Here is a 16,970-nt window from a genome sequence, read left to right on the forward strand (position 1 = left end):
GGAAACATGCTCTCTACATCCGACCTATCCAGGCCTTTCAATATTCAATATGTTTCAATGAGATCTCCCCTCATTCTTCTAAACTCCAGTGAGCACAGGCCCAGAATCATCAAACCCTTCTCACGTATTTAGTCTTCCACTCCTGGAATCATTCGTGTAAACCTCCTCTGGACCCTCTCCAATGCCAGCACATCCTCTCTTAGACTATGGACCCAAACCCCAAAAGCCTCAGCATTACGGCCTTGCTTTTATATTCTAGTCCTTTCAAAAAGACTGCTAACATTGTATTTACTTTCCTTTCCAACCTGCAAGGTTATTTCAGGGGATCCTGCATGAGGACTCCCAAGTCCCTTTGCATCCTGATTTCTGGAAATAGTCTACCCGTTTATTCCTTGTACCCAAGTGCATGAGCAAACACAGCCCTACACAATAGGGAAATGTTCTGTCTTCCACTTCTTTACCCCTTCTCACAAAATGTCTAAGTTCTTCTGCAGACTTGCTACTTCCTCAATTCTACTTGCCTCTCCACTTATTGTGATATCATTTGCAAACATAGCCACAAAGCCATCAATTCCATCAACCAAATCATTGCCATATATCATGAAGAGACAGTTCCTACACCAATCCTTGTAGAACACTGGCAGCCAACCAGAAAAGGCCTCCTTTATTCCCACTCTTTGCCTCCTGCCAGTCATCAATCTTCTATCCATGCTAGTATCTTTCCTGTTATACCATGGGCTGTTATCTTATTAAGCAGCCTAATGTATGTCACTTTGTCAAAGGCCTTCTGAAAATCCAAGGAAACAACATCCACTGATACTCCTTCCTCTATCCTGTCTGTTATTTCTTCAAAGAAATCCAACAGATTTGTCAGGCGAGATTTCCCCTCAAGGAAACCGTGCTGAATTTGGCCCATTCTGTCACAAGCCTCCAAATACCCCGAAACCTCAACCTTACTAATGGAGTCTCAACATCTTCCTTGCCACTCAAGATGAGCTAAATGTGTATTATTTCCTTTCTTCTGCCTCCCTCCTTAAAGAGTAGAATGACATTTGCAATTTCCTTGTCTTCCAGAACCTTTCTAGAATCTAGTGATTTTTTAAAGATAATTACTATTGCCTCAACAATCTCTTCAGCCACCTCTTCCAGAACTCTGATCAGTATACTATCTGGTCCAGGTGACTTATCTACCTCCAGATCTTTCAGCTTTCCAAGCATCTTCGCCTCAGTAATAGCACTTCACTTACTTCTGACCCTGACACTCCTTGTGAACTTTTTCAGCTCCCTTCTGTTGGTTTTTTAAAGCTTCCCAATCCTCTACCTTCCCACGAATTTTTGCTTATTATATGTCCTCTCATTTGATTTACTGCTGTCTTTGACTTCCCTTGTCAGCCATGGTTGTTTCATATCCCTTTAAAATACTTCTTCATCTTTGGGATGTATCTTTCCTGCTCCTTCCAAATTGCTCCCAAAAACTCCAGCCATGATGTCTTGCCGTCATCCCTGTTGGTGTCCCTTCCAATCGACTTCGGCTGGCTCCTCTCTCATGGAGTAATTCACTTTACTCCACTCCAATACCGGCACATTTGACAGGTGCTTACATTCATTGATTCGATTTGGGTGGTTGGATTTATTGAGTTGAGGTTGAGGGCCTCTGTTGGTCAAAGTTAACCAAGGATATTGCTTCCCAGCTGTCTAGATACAGAAGCCTGGGCAGTACGATATGGAGAGCAAGCTGTTCCCCATGTAGCGGGCTCCCCCTCTCCACATACCTGATGAGCCCAAAGGAACAGCAGAGACCAATACAGTTTGGTCCAGCAGCATCGCAGGAGTTAACAGTCTGCATTGAACTCAATGTAGGACTGCCTTAGCTATGGATTTTTCCCTCAGGGTTCACTCCCCAAGCCTTCCCCGTGAGTGTGTATAGCCGCAAGGCAATGGAGGTTTGAAATCAGAGCTTTTCTTCTCCTAGATGAGCTGCCAACCACGGCTGACAAGCACCATCTGGCTGAGGCGACTGGTTTTAAGGCACCAGTAACCCACCTTTGTCCCTTCTCCTGTCAGTAGAAATGGTTCTGCCTGGTTTAGTAAGTAAGCTACACATGATGGCCAGGAGCTGGACTTGGTTGTTGATGCACCATCAATAACTCTCGGAGACGTGAGGCGAGATATCGGCTTTTATTGGCTGGAAGAAAGAACAAGCAGCAAGTGACCACCACACTACATCCTGGAGACTGAGGCCGGGGCTGTGTCTCCAATCGGCTTTATACCGGGGTCCGTGGGAGGAGCCACAGGAGCAGTCAGCGGGGGGGCGTGTCCAGACAGGTATATATAGTTCACCACAGTTGTCAGAGGCTATTTGAGGTGTACCCCATTGGGAGCATTTAATAGGTTGTGGGAGCTTGTTCCCATTACCACCCCTCAGCTATAACAACCTTAATGAACCCTTAATGAGTATGCTCACAACAAAATTAATCTCGGAATTGTATATAGTGACATCTGTGTATTTCAATGATAAATTTACTTTGAACTTTTCTATCTTCTGCAATAATTTGTAGCCCACATCTTGTCTACTGTTCAGAGGTCTGCATATAAATCCCATCAAGGTCTACTTACCCTTGCAGTTTCTCAACTCTACCCACAAGGATTCTATATCTTCCAATCCTGTGTCACCTTTTTCTAAGGATTTGATCTAATTTTTTTACCAACAGAGCCACCCCACCCTCTCTGCCTACCTGCCAGTCCTTTTGAGACAACATGTATCCTTGGAAGCTAAGCTCCCAACTATTATCTTCTTTCAGCCACATCTCAGAGATGCCCACAATATCATTCCTGTCAATCTCAAGAACATAAAATGAAGAGTCCCTTGATTGTGGGAACATCTCAATGATGGGGCAAATGAAATTGAGTGAAGTTTTCCGCTCTGGTTCAAGAGCCTGATTGTGAGGGGTAATAACTACTCCTGAACCTGGTGTTGTTGGCCCTGAGGCTCTTGTACCTTCTACCTGAAGGTAGCAGCGAGAAGAGAGCATGGTCGAGGTGGTGTGGGTCCTTGATGATGGATTCCCTGTTTCTCTGCGACAGTGCTCCATGTAGCTGTGCTCAGAAGTGGGAAAGGTTTACCCACGATGGACTGGGCCATATCCACAACTGTTTGAAGGATTTTTCACTCAAGGGCATTGGTGTTTCGATACCAGGCTGTGATGTAACTAGTCAATATACTCTTCACCATATATCAATAGAAATTTGCCAAAGTTATAGATGTCACTATAGTTATAGGTGTTACTGTACTTTCTTCATAATGGCACTTATGTGCAGGGCCTCTGAAATTATAGCACCAAGGAGTTTAAACTTGCCGACCCTCTCCACCTCTGATCCCCTGATACGGACTGGCTGATGGACCTCTGGTTTACTCCTCTTGAAGTCTATAATTAGCTCCATGGTTTTGCTGACATTGACAGTGAGAGGTTGCTTTGGCACCACTCAACCAGATTTTCAATCTAATTTCGTCACCACCTTTGATTTGGCCAATGACAGTGACGTCATTGCCAAATTTAAATACGGCCCTGGAGCTGTGCTTAGCCTCACAGTCATAACTATAAAGTGAATAGAGCAGGGGGCTAATCACACGGCCTTGTGGAGCATTGGTGCTGACAGAGATTGTGAAGGTGATGTTTTGCCAATCTGTGCTGACAGGGGTCTGCAAGTGACGAAATCAAGGATCCAATTGGACAAGAAATTATGGAGTTTACCGATTAGTTTTGAGGGCATGATATTATTGAATACTGAGCTGTAGTTGATAAACAGCATCCTCATGTTTGCACCTTTGCTGTCCAGGTCCAGGCCTTGAGTGAAGAGCCGATGAAATGGCATCTTTTGCGGACCTATTGTGATGGCAGGCAAATTGAGTGGATCCAAGTCGCTTCACAGGCCACGGGTGATAAGTTTCATCACCAGTCTCTCAAAGCACCTCATCACAGTGGATGTAAGTGCCTCTTTCATATCCACAGAATCTCCTCTAAATATGGAATCCCCTATCACTACTGTACTCCCCTTCTTTCCTCTTCCCTTCTGAGCCACAGGGCCAGACACCCAGTCTTCGTGGCTTACCCCTGATAGAGTTCCCACACCCACCCCAACAGTATACTTATTGAGTGGAATAGCCACAGAGGTACTCTGCACTGACTGTCTATTCCCTTTCTCTCTCCTCAGTCACCCAGGTACCTGTCTCCTGCAACCTCCCTGTAGCTCCTATCTGTTATCTCTTCATTCACCCATATGTGCAAAATGTCATCGAGGTGCCCCTCCAGTTCCATAACGTGGTCTCTAATGAGCTGAAGCTCAATGCACTGGTATTCTCCCACGGTTCCCAAATCTTACACAAGAACATACCACTGAGTCTAGACCCATTCTCACTGTACTAGTTATGTACTAATAGACAAAGAAAGAGAAAGAAAAAAGCTATTAGAAGCTTACTTGGAGTCTCCACCAATTCTCATCTAAGCCGGTTGAGCCAATGCCTGACCACTCTAGAAACTGCTGTTTCTCCAATATCTCCAGTATGCATGCTACATCATCCATGTGCCAGCACTGGACTTTTAAAACAGACAGTATCGGAAGCTCTGTTCCAGACACTACCAGGTGGACAGAGGAAGCAGTTCAAGGACATTCTCATTTTCCAACCGTGTCAACATCCCCACCTGGCTCATGAAGTGGAAAAGGAGCATTTGGGATGACACTGGGAAATGAGCCCATTCTTTCCAATGACCAATCCGTCTACTGCCTGCTGCCCAGCTCTGTCCCCAAGCAACTCATTTGTCATAGCGACTACAGTCCCACCTTGAAACTCACAGCTCAGGGGAGAAAGTTAATGATCCTGTCCCCAAAGGACTTTCTAAGAAGGTGCTCTGTAGAAGTGTGTCAGTAATTAGCTAACGACAGTCAACTCTCCTCCTCTCCCACCAATCCCTGGCCAAAGCAACTAAGCAGTTGTCCCAACCCTAGGGACAATGCAATCTCCTCATTCCAGATACCAGTCTGTCCTCAAACCTAATTTTACACCAGATCTTGAGCTATTTGGACAGGTGATCGGAACGCAATTGAAGATACGGGTTTTAGGAATTGACTTGAAGTATAGAGACAGTGATTTAGAGCACAAAAATCAGATCAAAGGAAGATGGAAAAGTGAGGAGGTCTGTTCATGGATGGATGGATGAAGTTACAGAAACAAAGAGGAATGAGGACATGGACAACATTGAGGAAGAATTTTCTTGGATTGATTGAATGTAGATCAGAGGACAAGGGATGTTCAGGACTTTTGGTGTTCATCAAGACACAGGCAGCAGAAAAATCCTGAGCCAGCCCTTTCTCCAGTTTCTCCTCACTGTATTGGGAGTTAAGATTCATAAAGTGAGCCCGAGCCTCAAGAATCTCAGTCACAGATCACTCAGTCTATCCAGTACACAGCCAACACATCACCCTGATATCCTCGGACATACCCAATATAAATGGATAAGGTCCATTATTTGCTTTGAACGGTTCTTAAAACAGAAGCTATCCAGTTCATAGGAATGTAAAAAGATGCACAGAAGTTTGCCATTTGATCCATCACGCCTGTGCCAACTTTCTGTATCCCACTTCAAAGTAAATTATATTATCAGCATACATATATGTCACCATGTACAATCCTGAGATTCATTTACTCAGCAAATCTATAGAATAGGAGCTGTAACAGGATCAATGAAAGATCACACAGAGTGCAGAAGACAATAAACCGTGCAAATGCAAATATAAATGAATAGCAATAAATGCTGAGAACATGAGATAATAGGATAAAGAGTCCTTAAAGTGAGATCACTGGTTGTGGGAACATCTCAATGGATGGGTAAGTGAGTGTAGTTAGCCTCTTTTGTTCAAGAGCCTGATGGCTGAGGTGTTGTAACTATTCTTGAACCTGACGTCCTTAATCCTTTTGCCTGACAATGGCAGAGAGAAGAGAGCATGGCCTGGGTGGTGAGGATCTCTGATGATGGATGCTGCTTTCCTACAACAGTGTTTCATGTCGATGTGCTCAGTGGTGGTGAGGGTTTCACCCGTGAGGCACTGGGCTGAATCTACTAACATCCTCCCCGTCTCCTTCTCCTTTTTTTCTTTAAACGTCCCTCTCCCTTCCTCCCCCCACTGTAGGTTATCAGTTTTAGACCTCACCTCCTGACTCTTTGAGCAATTATATTAAACTTTCCAGTTGGTGTCACACCATGACATATTTTCATCAATTTGAAAGCCTTTAAGTCTCCCCAACGCCCCTCCTAAACCCATGTTGTTCTAGATTAGGTATAGCCAGAATTTAATGAAAGAAACAGTATTACTCGGTAAGCAATAACTCTCCTGCTAACCAGGACATATATGTCAAACTCAAGGCCCGCGGGCCAAATCCGGCCCGCGGTGGAATTATCTTTGGCCCGCAAGATAATATCTAATTACTATTAAAGCTGGCCCCAGTAATCGAAGTGCCTATGGCGTATGATATGGCTAATGCTGAGTTTATTCAGGTACCAGGTTTTCAGGGTTTTTAGTGTTTATTCGGCAGTCTTGCTCGGCAGTCTTCTTCATAAGAAACGGAATTTGTAAAGTGAAACACTTTGTAGTTATAGCAGAGACTGAGACACATGAGAGCAGGCTGAAAAAATGGAGGCAACGAAAGCTGCGTTCGCACGCCTCCAACTGATCCGGCCCGCATGAAGCTGCATTTTGCTCAATCCGGCCCGTGACCTAAAATGAGTTTGACACCCCTGAACCAGGATGAGCTTAGTGATGTCTTCTGTGATGGGTCAGTACAGAGCCGAGTCCACAAGGGAGTACAGACCGCCGCCAGAGTTTCTCCAGGAGGGGAAAGCAGACATGTTCCTGCTGAGTTACACATGCCACCTGCCCCTCCTGTGAAAGAGTTTGTGGACCCCATTTGCCTCTGCACCCCCAGAAACTGATCTGAAGGAAATCATCTTGAATCTCAGGAAATTGCCTAGGAAGCAGCAGTGGCTAAATACAATCACACCCAGGAACTCCTTGGATTTGACCTGGAATTTTCAATAAGTTTCCAGGGAGTTTGGGAGTCCTCCGATTTGCTCCCACCACAAGCAGAAAGGTCCCCAAAGATTCTGCAGTTCCCTGGCTGCCTTGTACACTCTGAAAACCCAAAACACATCGGAGGCAGGAGAGAAGATTCCCCATGAGCTGCACTTGTACGTTCAGCAGGTATGAAAAATGTTTGTTTTAATTGTGCTTTGTGCATTCTGTCCTTCATATTAGGGTAAAGAATGGAGTCGCATTAAATCAACACGATCATTCTACAACAGGGATTGGGTGGTAATGCAACACATGGGCCCAGCCCAGGTCTGGCCCTGTTTACTTTGCTTCATTCTGGAGGGAAAAAGTTGCCAGCTCCTCCCACCTTGTCCCATCTGACTCCAGTTAAGTGATGGAATCAGATGAGTGGAGGTGACTGTAACTGGCAGCCTAGACTCTCACTCTTGTTCTCTGCTATTTTATCCAAAGATCACAACACAAATATATCCTGGGAGAATGCAGAAGTGGAGAAGTGAAATCTCATCTTCATGGGCAGTATAAAAATTATGATCGCCATTTCTGTCGGCTCCAGCTCAGAAGGTCGAAAAGAAATTGCAGTTGGTGGCATTCATCGGTTCTTGTTATTCGTCTCCACACCCCGTGGTGCATCAGGAGACAAACTTGCCATTCCTTTAGCATTTTGTCTTGTTTCTTTGTGTATGAGGTCAAGTTGCCTGCTCAGCGCTCGAACCAGCATGGATGGAAAGTGTGTGCGGAGCCGGCCGGATTCGAACCCGATACCACTCGCCTCGAAGTCCGGTGCGGATGCTGCCTCACCACTAGCCGGCTATTCATTCAAGGCAAGGCTTAGCGTAGCAAATTCTGAGCTATTTTAAGCAAGGCTTTAAAACTGATTAATGTATACAAGCTGGCCTGAAAGTAATTTATATTTTAACATTCCAGGAAAGAGCTTGGAAGTAAAGTTACCACCTCCACAAGGAAGTGGAGCTCACATCTCAGAATATCCACACACACTTGCATTTGCCCAGATTATTTACCCAGCATTCCAATAACCTCATTTGCCAGTCAATGGAGGTACTATATAATTAGTCTCAGGATTAGCAGAGAGTAAACACTTTTCGGTACCAAAACACCACAGGCAAGAGTTACACTTGTGGGGGTGGCAGATTTCCATAGCCAGGGGAGATTATTTACTGTGTTGTAATTCTATCACGTTGCCTTCCTGACAAGGTTGGTGGGCGGGGAACTCTGCACTGACGTCAATGGGGAACTGCAGACTGTTGCCATGCTCCCACCATCCCCACCCCCACCCCATCTCCCCATGTATAAGATTGTTCAGTGTCTGGAGATGCAGTTCCAGCTTTCTTCCTGCCTCTCTCTCTCTCTCTCTCCCTGTTCAAAATAGGGGAGCAAATGGGGAGGGAAGAGCCAAGACTAAAACATTTTAGGACAGGACTTTGAATTCAAGCTGACAGCAATAAACAAGTGGAGCACTCGTGTCTGCTGGGAGTGCCCGCCTTGGCAAGTCTTTGGGACCACACACAGACAGGGCCTCCACCCTCAGTCCCTGTGCAGACAGGCAGACTTGTATATTTAATTGCCAGTTCATCTCCTGCAATATCCATCATGGAAAAAGAGACACATTTAAACAAGAGCTTGTTTGAAATATTTTGTGGTGTGTGGAGCAGCCTGCCAACAGATAAACAGAGGCCTGTTTTTAAACATGTAGGAAGCCGGGGCCTGGCTGATCTTTGACCTCCCACCCAGCCTTTCAGCTTTTCATCTGGTTATCAACGCAACAATCACCTTTGTTCCAACACTCTCCAGTAACAATTGGTTGAGAGAGGGGTGGGGAGGGGGCTACCATCTCAAAACTAGCAGTGGGTGGAGTCTGATCACTTTAGGAAAGATGTGGATTTTTTTTAAGGGGACTTTAATTTATAAACGGGGATAGGCTCCCGTCTCCAAATTTTAAACTCTCCACTTTCAACAGAGACTCCTTTATTTATTTATTTGGAGATACGTCACAGTAACAGGCCCTTCCAGCCCATGCCGCTCATTTACACCTCCGTGACCAATTAACATCCTAACCCACAAGTCTTTGAAACGAGAGTCTCTTGAGGAAACCCAAGCTGTCATAGGGAGGATGTGTAAACTCCTTACAGTGGTGGAACTGACGTTGTAATAACCGCTACGTTACCATGTGTCCCCACCTCAGCTTCTGAACGGGAAGCAGCTAACCGAGCTGTCCAGCAGTCCCGGGGAGGGGAGCTACTGTGCAGTGGCTGACCATGTGACTGTCACAGGTAGGTTTTGTTAATGACCTTGCCCACACTCCCCACCCCCAATCCCTCACACTACTCTAGGCCTTTTTGGTATCTCCTCACACGAGCTTGGACAGTGAGCTGACCTTTGATATCCGCCTGACTTCCCTACAATCTGTGGCTGAGGAGAACGGTATCTGGGAAGGTATTACCCATCAGCCCTTTAAAATGAACCAAGGCCCAGGGATAATCATGGGCCCTGGTGTTACAGCCTGTGACCTGCTTACAGAATCATTTGTAGAACAAATTTGCTGAAGAACACTTCACCACAGGTTAATGTTATTTTTATTAAAAGACAAAAAATATCATTTACCAAAAAAATTACATTAGACATTAAGATTATATCCCAACATGTGCACATACATATTAACAAGACTCTTCAAAACATCAACTGTATATCACCAAGTACTTTCCTCTCTACAGTTAGAGGGTGGCCAGAAAGCACAATGGCCTTGAACCAAACCACCTTTGATCGGTATCTCTTGAGCAACACACACAGAAAATGCTGGAGGAAGTCTGCAAGTTAGGCAGCAACTATGGAGCGTAATAACCAGTCAACGTTTTGGGCCAAGACCTTGCATCATACATCCTGACGAAGGGTCTCAGCCCGAAACATTGACGGCTTGTTTCCCTTCACAGTTGCTGCCTGACCAGCTGAGCTCCTCCAGCATCTGCAGAATCGCTTGTGTCTTTGATGGGTAAAGATTGTTTTCATTTATCTAGAAATACAATGCAGAACAGGCCCTTCCGAACCCTCGAGCTATGCCGCCCTGCAGCCCTGACAACCCTGACCCAACCACAGGACAATTTTCAATGATCATTAACCTACCAGGTTCGTCTTTGGACTGTGGGCGGAATGCGGAGAACCCGGGGGAAAACCCTGCATTCCACAGGGAGGACGTACAAACTCCTTATAGAGGCTCGGGGTGAACTCTGAAATTCAACACCACTAGCTGTTATAGCTGTTGCACTAACTGCTACACTACGTGGCTGGGAATCCCCCACAGTGACATTAGCTGTTCCCATCCCACATCGTCCTACTTCCATCAACAGGACAGTAAACGAGAGCAACACTAATGAACGGGTTAACAGGAACAGACGACTGACTGCAACAAGCAACGGGAACTGATAAACCCAACTGTAACAGATGAAAGTTCACCAAGAACTGAACGAGAAGAGAAATGCGACTGTATCGCGGTTAGATGGGACACCGTGCTTCATACTTGGAGCAGAGAGACACCAGCACAGAACCACAGGTATTGCAAAACAGGCAGGTTTATCTCACAGCAGATGGGATGGGATGATCCATTTAAAACTGAGTTCAAAGCACCTGCACATCCAGTGGACAAAACACATGCAACCCACTGAGAACAGAGTGGCAATCTGTCGATCCCGATGGACCGCAGTCTTGTCTGAGCAATTATATTCATCCAAACTCGGGGCAGCGAAGCCTCTCCACTCTGAGGGGACGGAGACAGTGTGTTCAGTACCAGGGGTCTGCTCTGTGCTGGCAGTTGTACTTCTGGAGCTCAATCTGATCTTTGATCTGATTGATGAGGATCTGGGAGAGCAGAATTCCCACCAGCTGGAAGCAGCAGCCAAGGAGAGAAGAGAAAGAAACAGATAAACAGATTTGTACAGAGTCCACACCACTCAAAGCAGCTTGGCTGTGGCTCACTCGTATCTACAAACCCATTGATGGATTCAAATCCTAAGCACGTTATTTATTTATCGAGCACCAGCACAGAATATGCTCTTCTGCTTCTTTGCCCAGCAATCCCCGATTTAACCCTAGCCTAATCACAAGACAACATATAACAAACAATTAACCTACTAACCGGAAGAAATCAGAGCACCCGGAGAAAACCCACACATTCTATGGGGAGGATGTACGGGTTCCTTACAGATGACATTGGAACTGTACTCTGAACTCTGAGGCTCTAATCTGTAATAGCGTCACGCTAATCACTACGTTATAACAGGGTGCAATAATAACAGGGTTGTTGTGATGGGGGATTTTAATTTCCCCAATATTGATTGGCATCTTCCTGGAGCAAGGGGTTTAGACGGGGTGGAGTTTGTTAGGTGTGTTCAGGGAGGTTTCCTGACACAATATGTAGATAAGCCTACAAGAGGAGAGGCTGTACTTGATCTGATATTGGGAAATGAACCTGGTCAGGTGTCAGATCTCTCAGTGGGAGAGCATTTTGGAGATAGTGATCACAATTCTATCTCCTTTACCATAGCATTGGAGAGGAATAGGAACAGACAAGTCAGGAAAGCATTTAATTGGCGTAAGGGGAGATATGAAGCTATCAGACAGGAACTTGAAGGTACAAATTGCGAGCGGATGGTCTCAGGGAAATGTACAGCAGATATGTGGCAAACGTTCAGGGGATATTTGCATGGAGTTCTGTATAAGTAGGTTCCAATGAGACAAGGGGACAGGACGGTAAGGTACAGGAACCGTGGTGTACAAAGGCTATTAAAAAGCTAGTCAAGAAGAAAAGCTTACGAAAGGTTCAAACATTAGGTAGTGATAGAGATCTAGAAAATTATAAGGCCAGCAGGAAGGAATTTAAGAATGAAATTAGGAGAGCCAGAAGGGGATGTGAGAAGGCCTTGGCAGGCAGAATTAAGGAAAACCCCAAGGCATTCTACAAGTACATGAAGAGCAAGAGGATAAGACGTGAGAGAACAGAACCAATCAAGTGTGACAGTGGGAAAGTGTGTATGGAACCAAAGGAGATGGCAGAGGTACTTAATGAATACTTTGCTTTAGTATTCACTATGAAAAAGGATCTTGGCGATTGTAGGGATGACTACAGCAGATTGAAAAGTTTGAGCACATAGACATTAAAAAAGAGGATGTGCTGGAGCTTTTGGAAAGTATCAAGTTGGATGTCACCAGGACCCGGCAAGATATACCCCAGGATACTGTGGGAAGTGAGGGAGGAGATTGCTGAGCCTCTGGTGATGATCTTTGCATCATCAATGGGGATGGGAGAGGTTCCGGAGGATTGGAGGATTGCGGATGTTGTTCCCTTATTCAAGAAAGGGAGTAGAGATAGCCCAGGAAATTATAGACCAGTGAGTCTTACTTCAGTGGTTGGTAAGTTGATGGGGAAGATCCTGAGAGGCAGGATTTATGAACATTTGGAGAGGCATAATCTGATTAGGAAATTCCACGTGACTTTGTCAAAAGCAGGTCTTTCCATTACGAGCCTGATTGAATTTTTTGAGGATTTGACTAAACACAATGATGAAGGTAGAGCCGTAGATGTAGTGTATATGGATTTCAGCAAGGCATTTGATAAGGTACCCATGCAAGGCTTATTGAGAAAGTAAGCAGGCATGGGATCCAAGGGGACCTTGCTTTGTGTATCCAGAACTGGTTTGCCCACAGAAGGCAAAGAGTGGTTGTAAATGTGTCATATTCTGCATAGAGGTCGGTGACCAGTGGTGTGCCTCAGGGATCTGTTCCGGGACCCCTTCTCTTTGTGATTTTTATAAATGACCTAGATGAGGAAGTGGAGGGATGGGTTAGTAAATTTGCTGATGACACAAAGGTTGCGGGTGTTGTAGATAGTGTAGAGGGCTGTCAGAGGTTACAGCGGGACATCAATAGAATGCAAAACTGCCCTGAGAAGTGGCAGATGGAGTTCAACCCAGATAAGTGTGCAGTGGTTCATTTTGGTTGGTCAAATATGATGGCAGAATATAGTATTAATGGTAAGACTCTTGGCAGTGTGGACGATCAGAGGGATCTTGGGGTCCGAGTCCATAGGACACTCAAAGCTGCTGCGCAGGTTGACTCTGTGGTTAAGAAAGCGTAGGGTGTATTGGCCTTCATCAATCATGGAATTGAATTTAGGAGCCGAGAGGTAATGTTGCAGCTATATAGCACCCTGGTCAGACCCCACTTGGAGTACTGTGCTCAGTTCTGGTCATCTCACTACAGGAAGGATGTGGAAACCACAGAAAAGGTGCAGAGGAGATTTACAAGGATGTTGTCTGGATTGGGGAGCATGCCTTATGAGAATAGGTTGAGTGAACTTGGCCTTTTCTCTTTGGAGAGACAGAGGATGAGAGGTGACCTGAAAGAGATATTAGATGATGAGAGGCATTTATCATGTGGATAGTCAGAGGCTTTTTCCCAGGCCTGAAATGGCTAGCACAAGAGGGCACAATTTTAAGGTGCTGGGGAGTAGGTACAGAGGAGATGTCAGGGGTAAGTTTTTTACTCAGAGAGTGGTGAGTGTGTGGAATGGGATGCCAGCAACAGTGGTGGAGGCGGATACGATAGGGTCTTTTAAGAGACTTTTGGATAGGTACATGGAGCTTAGAAAAATAGAGGGCTATGGGTAACCCTAGGTCATTTCTAAAGTAAGTACGTGTTCAGCACAGCATAGTGGGCCGAAGGGCCTGTATTGTGCTGTAGGGTTTCTATGTTCTATGTTATCATGGTGCCCTCTGTTCTCCTAGGTGTGGCACTGCCATGCCAGGGTGCTTAGGCTCTGTTTGAACTCCTGAGTGGTACAATTTTGTGTAGCAGAAGTTCTCACTGGTGTCCTGGCCAGTATTTAATATTTAACCAATAACACTCTCCTAGTTGCTGTTTCCAGGACCTTGCTGGATACAACTTAGGTGCCAAATTTTTCTTATTGCACAACAACTGACCATTTTATAAGCTCTTGATTATAAAGCTGTTTGAGACATTGCAAGTTGAAGGATGTTTTATAAATGAAAATTAATGTATCGTTAAACTTCCAAGAGGACCACGACCTTGGTGTTGGGTTTGGAGGCTTGCGTGCCCCAGTGACCCAGAGATCTATGTTGGCTGGAATCAGGGTATGGTGCTTTGACTCTTGGTAGGGTCACCCACGCCAAACAGGTAGAGGCCAGACTCAGAGTGGCCCACCAGTCCTCCAGGTTTGGGGTTCAGCTCAGGACCAACAACCGTAACCAGTCAAGAAAAAAAGATTGTTGTGGAAACAGCAAAGAAGACTCCTTTTACATCTGTGTGTAATGATATGGACAGACAGAGATGGAGAACCTTCATTGCTGCCCTAAACACCAGCGACGTAAGGGCAGTAAGACCTTTCAATATGAAAGATTGAAAGTTTATTCATCACGTACATCCAAACATACAGTGAAATACATCATTTGCATCGATGACCACACAGCTGGGTCCAGCCTGCAAGTGTCACAATAACTCCTTAATGCAACTCTAAGCGTATGCCTTCGGCATGTAAGGACAGTCTGGAGCACCCGGTGAAAACCCACTCAGTCATGGGGAGAACCTACAAACTCCTTACAGACCCCACTTGATGATCAATTACGCTGTAAAGCCATTGCACTAGCTGCCACATTACTCTGCCATCCCTGGCACTGTTGTCTCCCCAACCTCGCTATAGATGGCCAATTCCTTGCGGAGGGCTGCTGGGTAATTTCCTGTTCATTCTGCACCCATCACTGCTACTGAACGTTTGGGCTGGCATCGCTTTTCCCCACCTACCCGCTGACCCCTATGCCAAACTTGCTCCTTTTAAGCAGCCAATGCCACCCCAAACGCAGCCAGCATTTCCAGCAGTGGGGCTGGAGAGGCACGAGAGTGAAGGAAAGGGAAAAGAAAGCAAAGCGCCCATGGTGAGGAACCTGAACAGCAACATTTGCCCTGAAAATACTCCACCACACGATTAATGTTAACTTTCTGAAGAGACCAAAATATTTCACTTAATAAATGTCATAAGGAAAGATTTCCCAATTAAGAATTGAGATAAGTTTTGAGGACTTTACTTCCACAGACTAAGCTTGTGGTCTTGACTTTAGACAAAACTTAATCACTCAGTTACATGGTAATAACCCTAAAAATGAATTTCAAAAATTCTGTATTAAAAATGTTCCTTCATAATGATGAAACCCAAGAATAATATCATCCATGAACATTGTTTTGGATATGTGGATCTTGCACAAAGGCTATGGGCCAATTGTATTTATTCAAGAGATTATACAAGTCAGTGATGTTACCTGGTGGGTGGGAGAAGGTTCCAGAAATAAAATTTGGATCAGCAAGAACATGGATAACAACAGACAACTATGAATGTAGTGTGTTATCTGCTCTTTGCTCTTGACTATAGAAACTGAAGGTGGGACACTTGCCTCAATATTTTTGTAACACCCTGGAAAAGGTTTCACTGTTAACTTAACAGTTTTGCTGTAGAAGCAGTGTTTGGGTTATGGTTAGAGATAATGGGTGCTGTCCAATCAGGGGAGCGGGTTTTATTGTGCTCCTGACTCTGGTGTGAGCTGGGCTCTTTGTTCGGCAGGAAATGGAGAGAGAAGATGGTGGGAAGAACCGGTTGTAGGGTTCGACCTGGTGGGGGACCGTGATTTGAGGTTGACTGAGGATCAGTGAATATGACTTTTGGAAGAGTTTAGATCCAAATTGTGCACATTTGACTGTTTAATCATAAAGGGACCTTTTTGCTTTTTTCTTTTTCTTTACTAGCCCTTTAGTTCCGTTAACATACATAAATATAATTTCTTTAATCATATGCAGTGTGCTGTCTATTATTTCATAACAGGGTAGCAAATTACACGGCATCAACACAAACCGGGGTTTGGGGTGGGAGGGCCATCTCAATCTCACAGACTTGGCGGGACCGGAGTGTGTACACCCTAGACTTGCGCAGCCCAAGTAAACTGAGAGTTAGTTTTGTTTTTAACTAACACAAACACCAGTCCCACTCCCATCAGGGAGGAGGCTAACTAGCATCCACACCAGGACCACCAGACTCAAAAACAGTTACTTTTATCAAGCAGTAAGACTCATCAACACTCCCACCCACTAACACTCCCCTCTATACCCCCTGCCACCACTACTTTATCATTTCCTGTCAGAGTCACCTTAAGTACAGACATGCCTGAGCCTAGAGTCACTTTATGGACATCATACATATATAAATTATCTCATATGTTTCTATTTATTGTTTTTATTATTCTGTTCTTCATCTTTTGTATTTTTTTTGTACTACGTCAGATCCTGAGTAAGTCAGGGGATTGTTTTTTGTTTTTTTTTAAAAACTTTTTTTATTGTGTTTTCAAATAGTTACAGAATAAAAGTGTGTGAAAAAGAAAATATGTGTTACCCATCCCCCTTCCTCTTAACCCCTCCCCCTAACATCCCTATTGAAAAAAAAGAAGAAAGAAAAAAAGAAAGAAAGAAAAAAAAGGAATGCCTGGATATCGGAAGATCCCCACATGCTCCACGGAGTTCATAATAACTTTAGTATATATATTTATTTCTTTCCCCAAGTAACCAATTATTTCATCTTCGGAGCACCTATATATTTAATCCTATCTTTTGTAAATAAGGGCGCCAAATTTTCAAAAATGTTTCATATTTATCTCTTAAATTATAAGTAATTTTTTCAAGTGGAATACAGCTATAAATTTCATCCTTCCAACGATCTATACTTAAATATGTATCCGATTTCCAAGTCACTGCAATAGCTTTTTTGGCTACTGCCAATGCAATTTTTATAAATTCTTTCTGAT

General features: G+C 44.6%; 1 protein-coding gene across 1 annotated transcript in view; it reads right to left on the reverse strand.

Annotated features, from left to right (window-relative positions):
- Nucleotides 1-9,677: 9,677 nt before the first annotated feature.
- tspan33a (tetraspanin 33a) overlaps nucleotides 9,678-16,970 on the reverse strand; it is a 42,399-nt gene continuing 35,106 nt past the window's right edge. Inside the window, exon 8 of the mRNA XM_073066851.1 lies at nucleotides 9,678-10,995. Within this exon, the coding sequence (XP_072922952.1) occupies nucleotides 10,894-10,995 (102 nt within the window). The 3' untranslated portion in view covers nucleotides 9,678-10,893. The remainder of the gene's footprint in view (nucleotides 10,996-16,970) is intronic.

This window comes from Hemitrygon akajei, chromosome 14 (assembly GCF_048418815.1).
Source record: "Hemitrygon akajei chromosome 14, sHemAka1.3, whole genome shotgun sequence".
NCBI lineage: Eukaryota > Metazoa > Chordata > Chondrichthyes > Myliobatiformes > Dasyatidae > Hemitrygon > Hemitrygon akajei.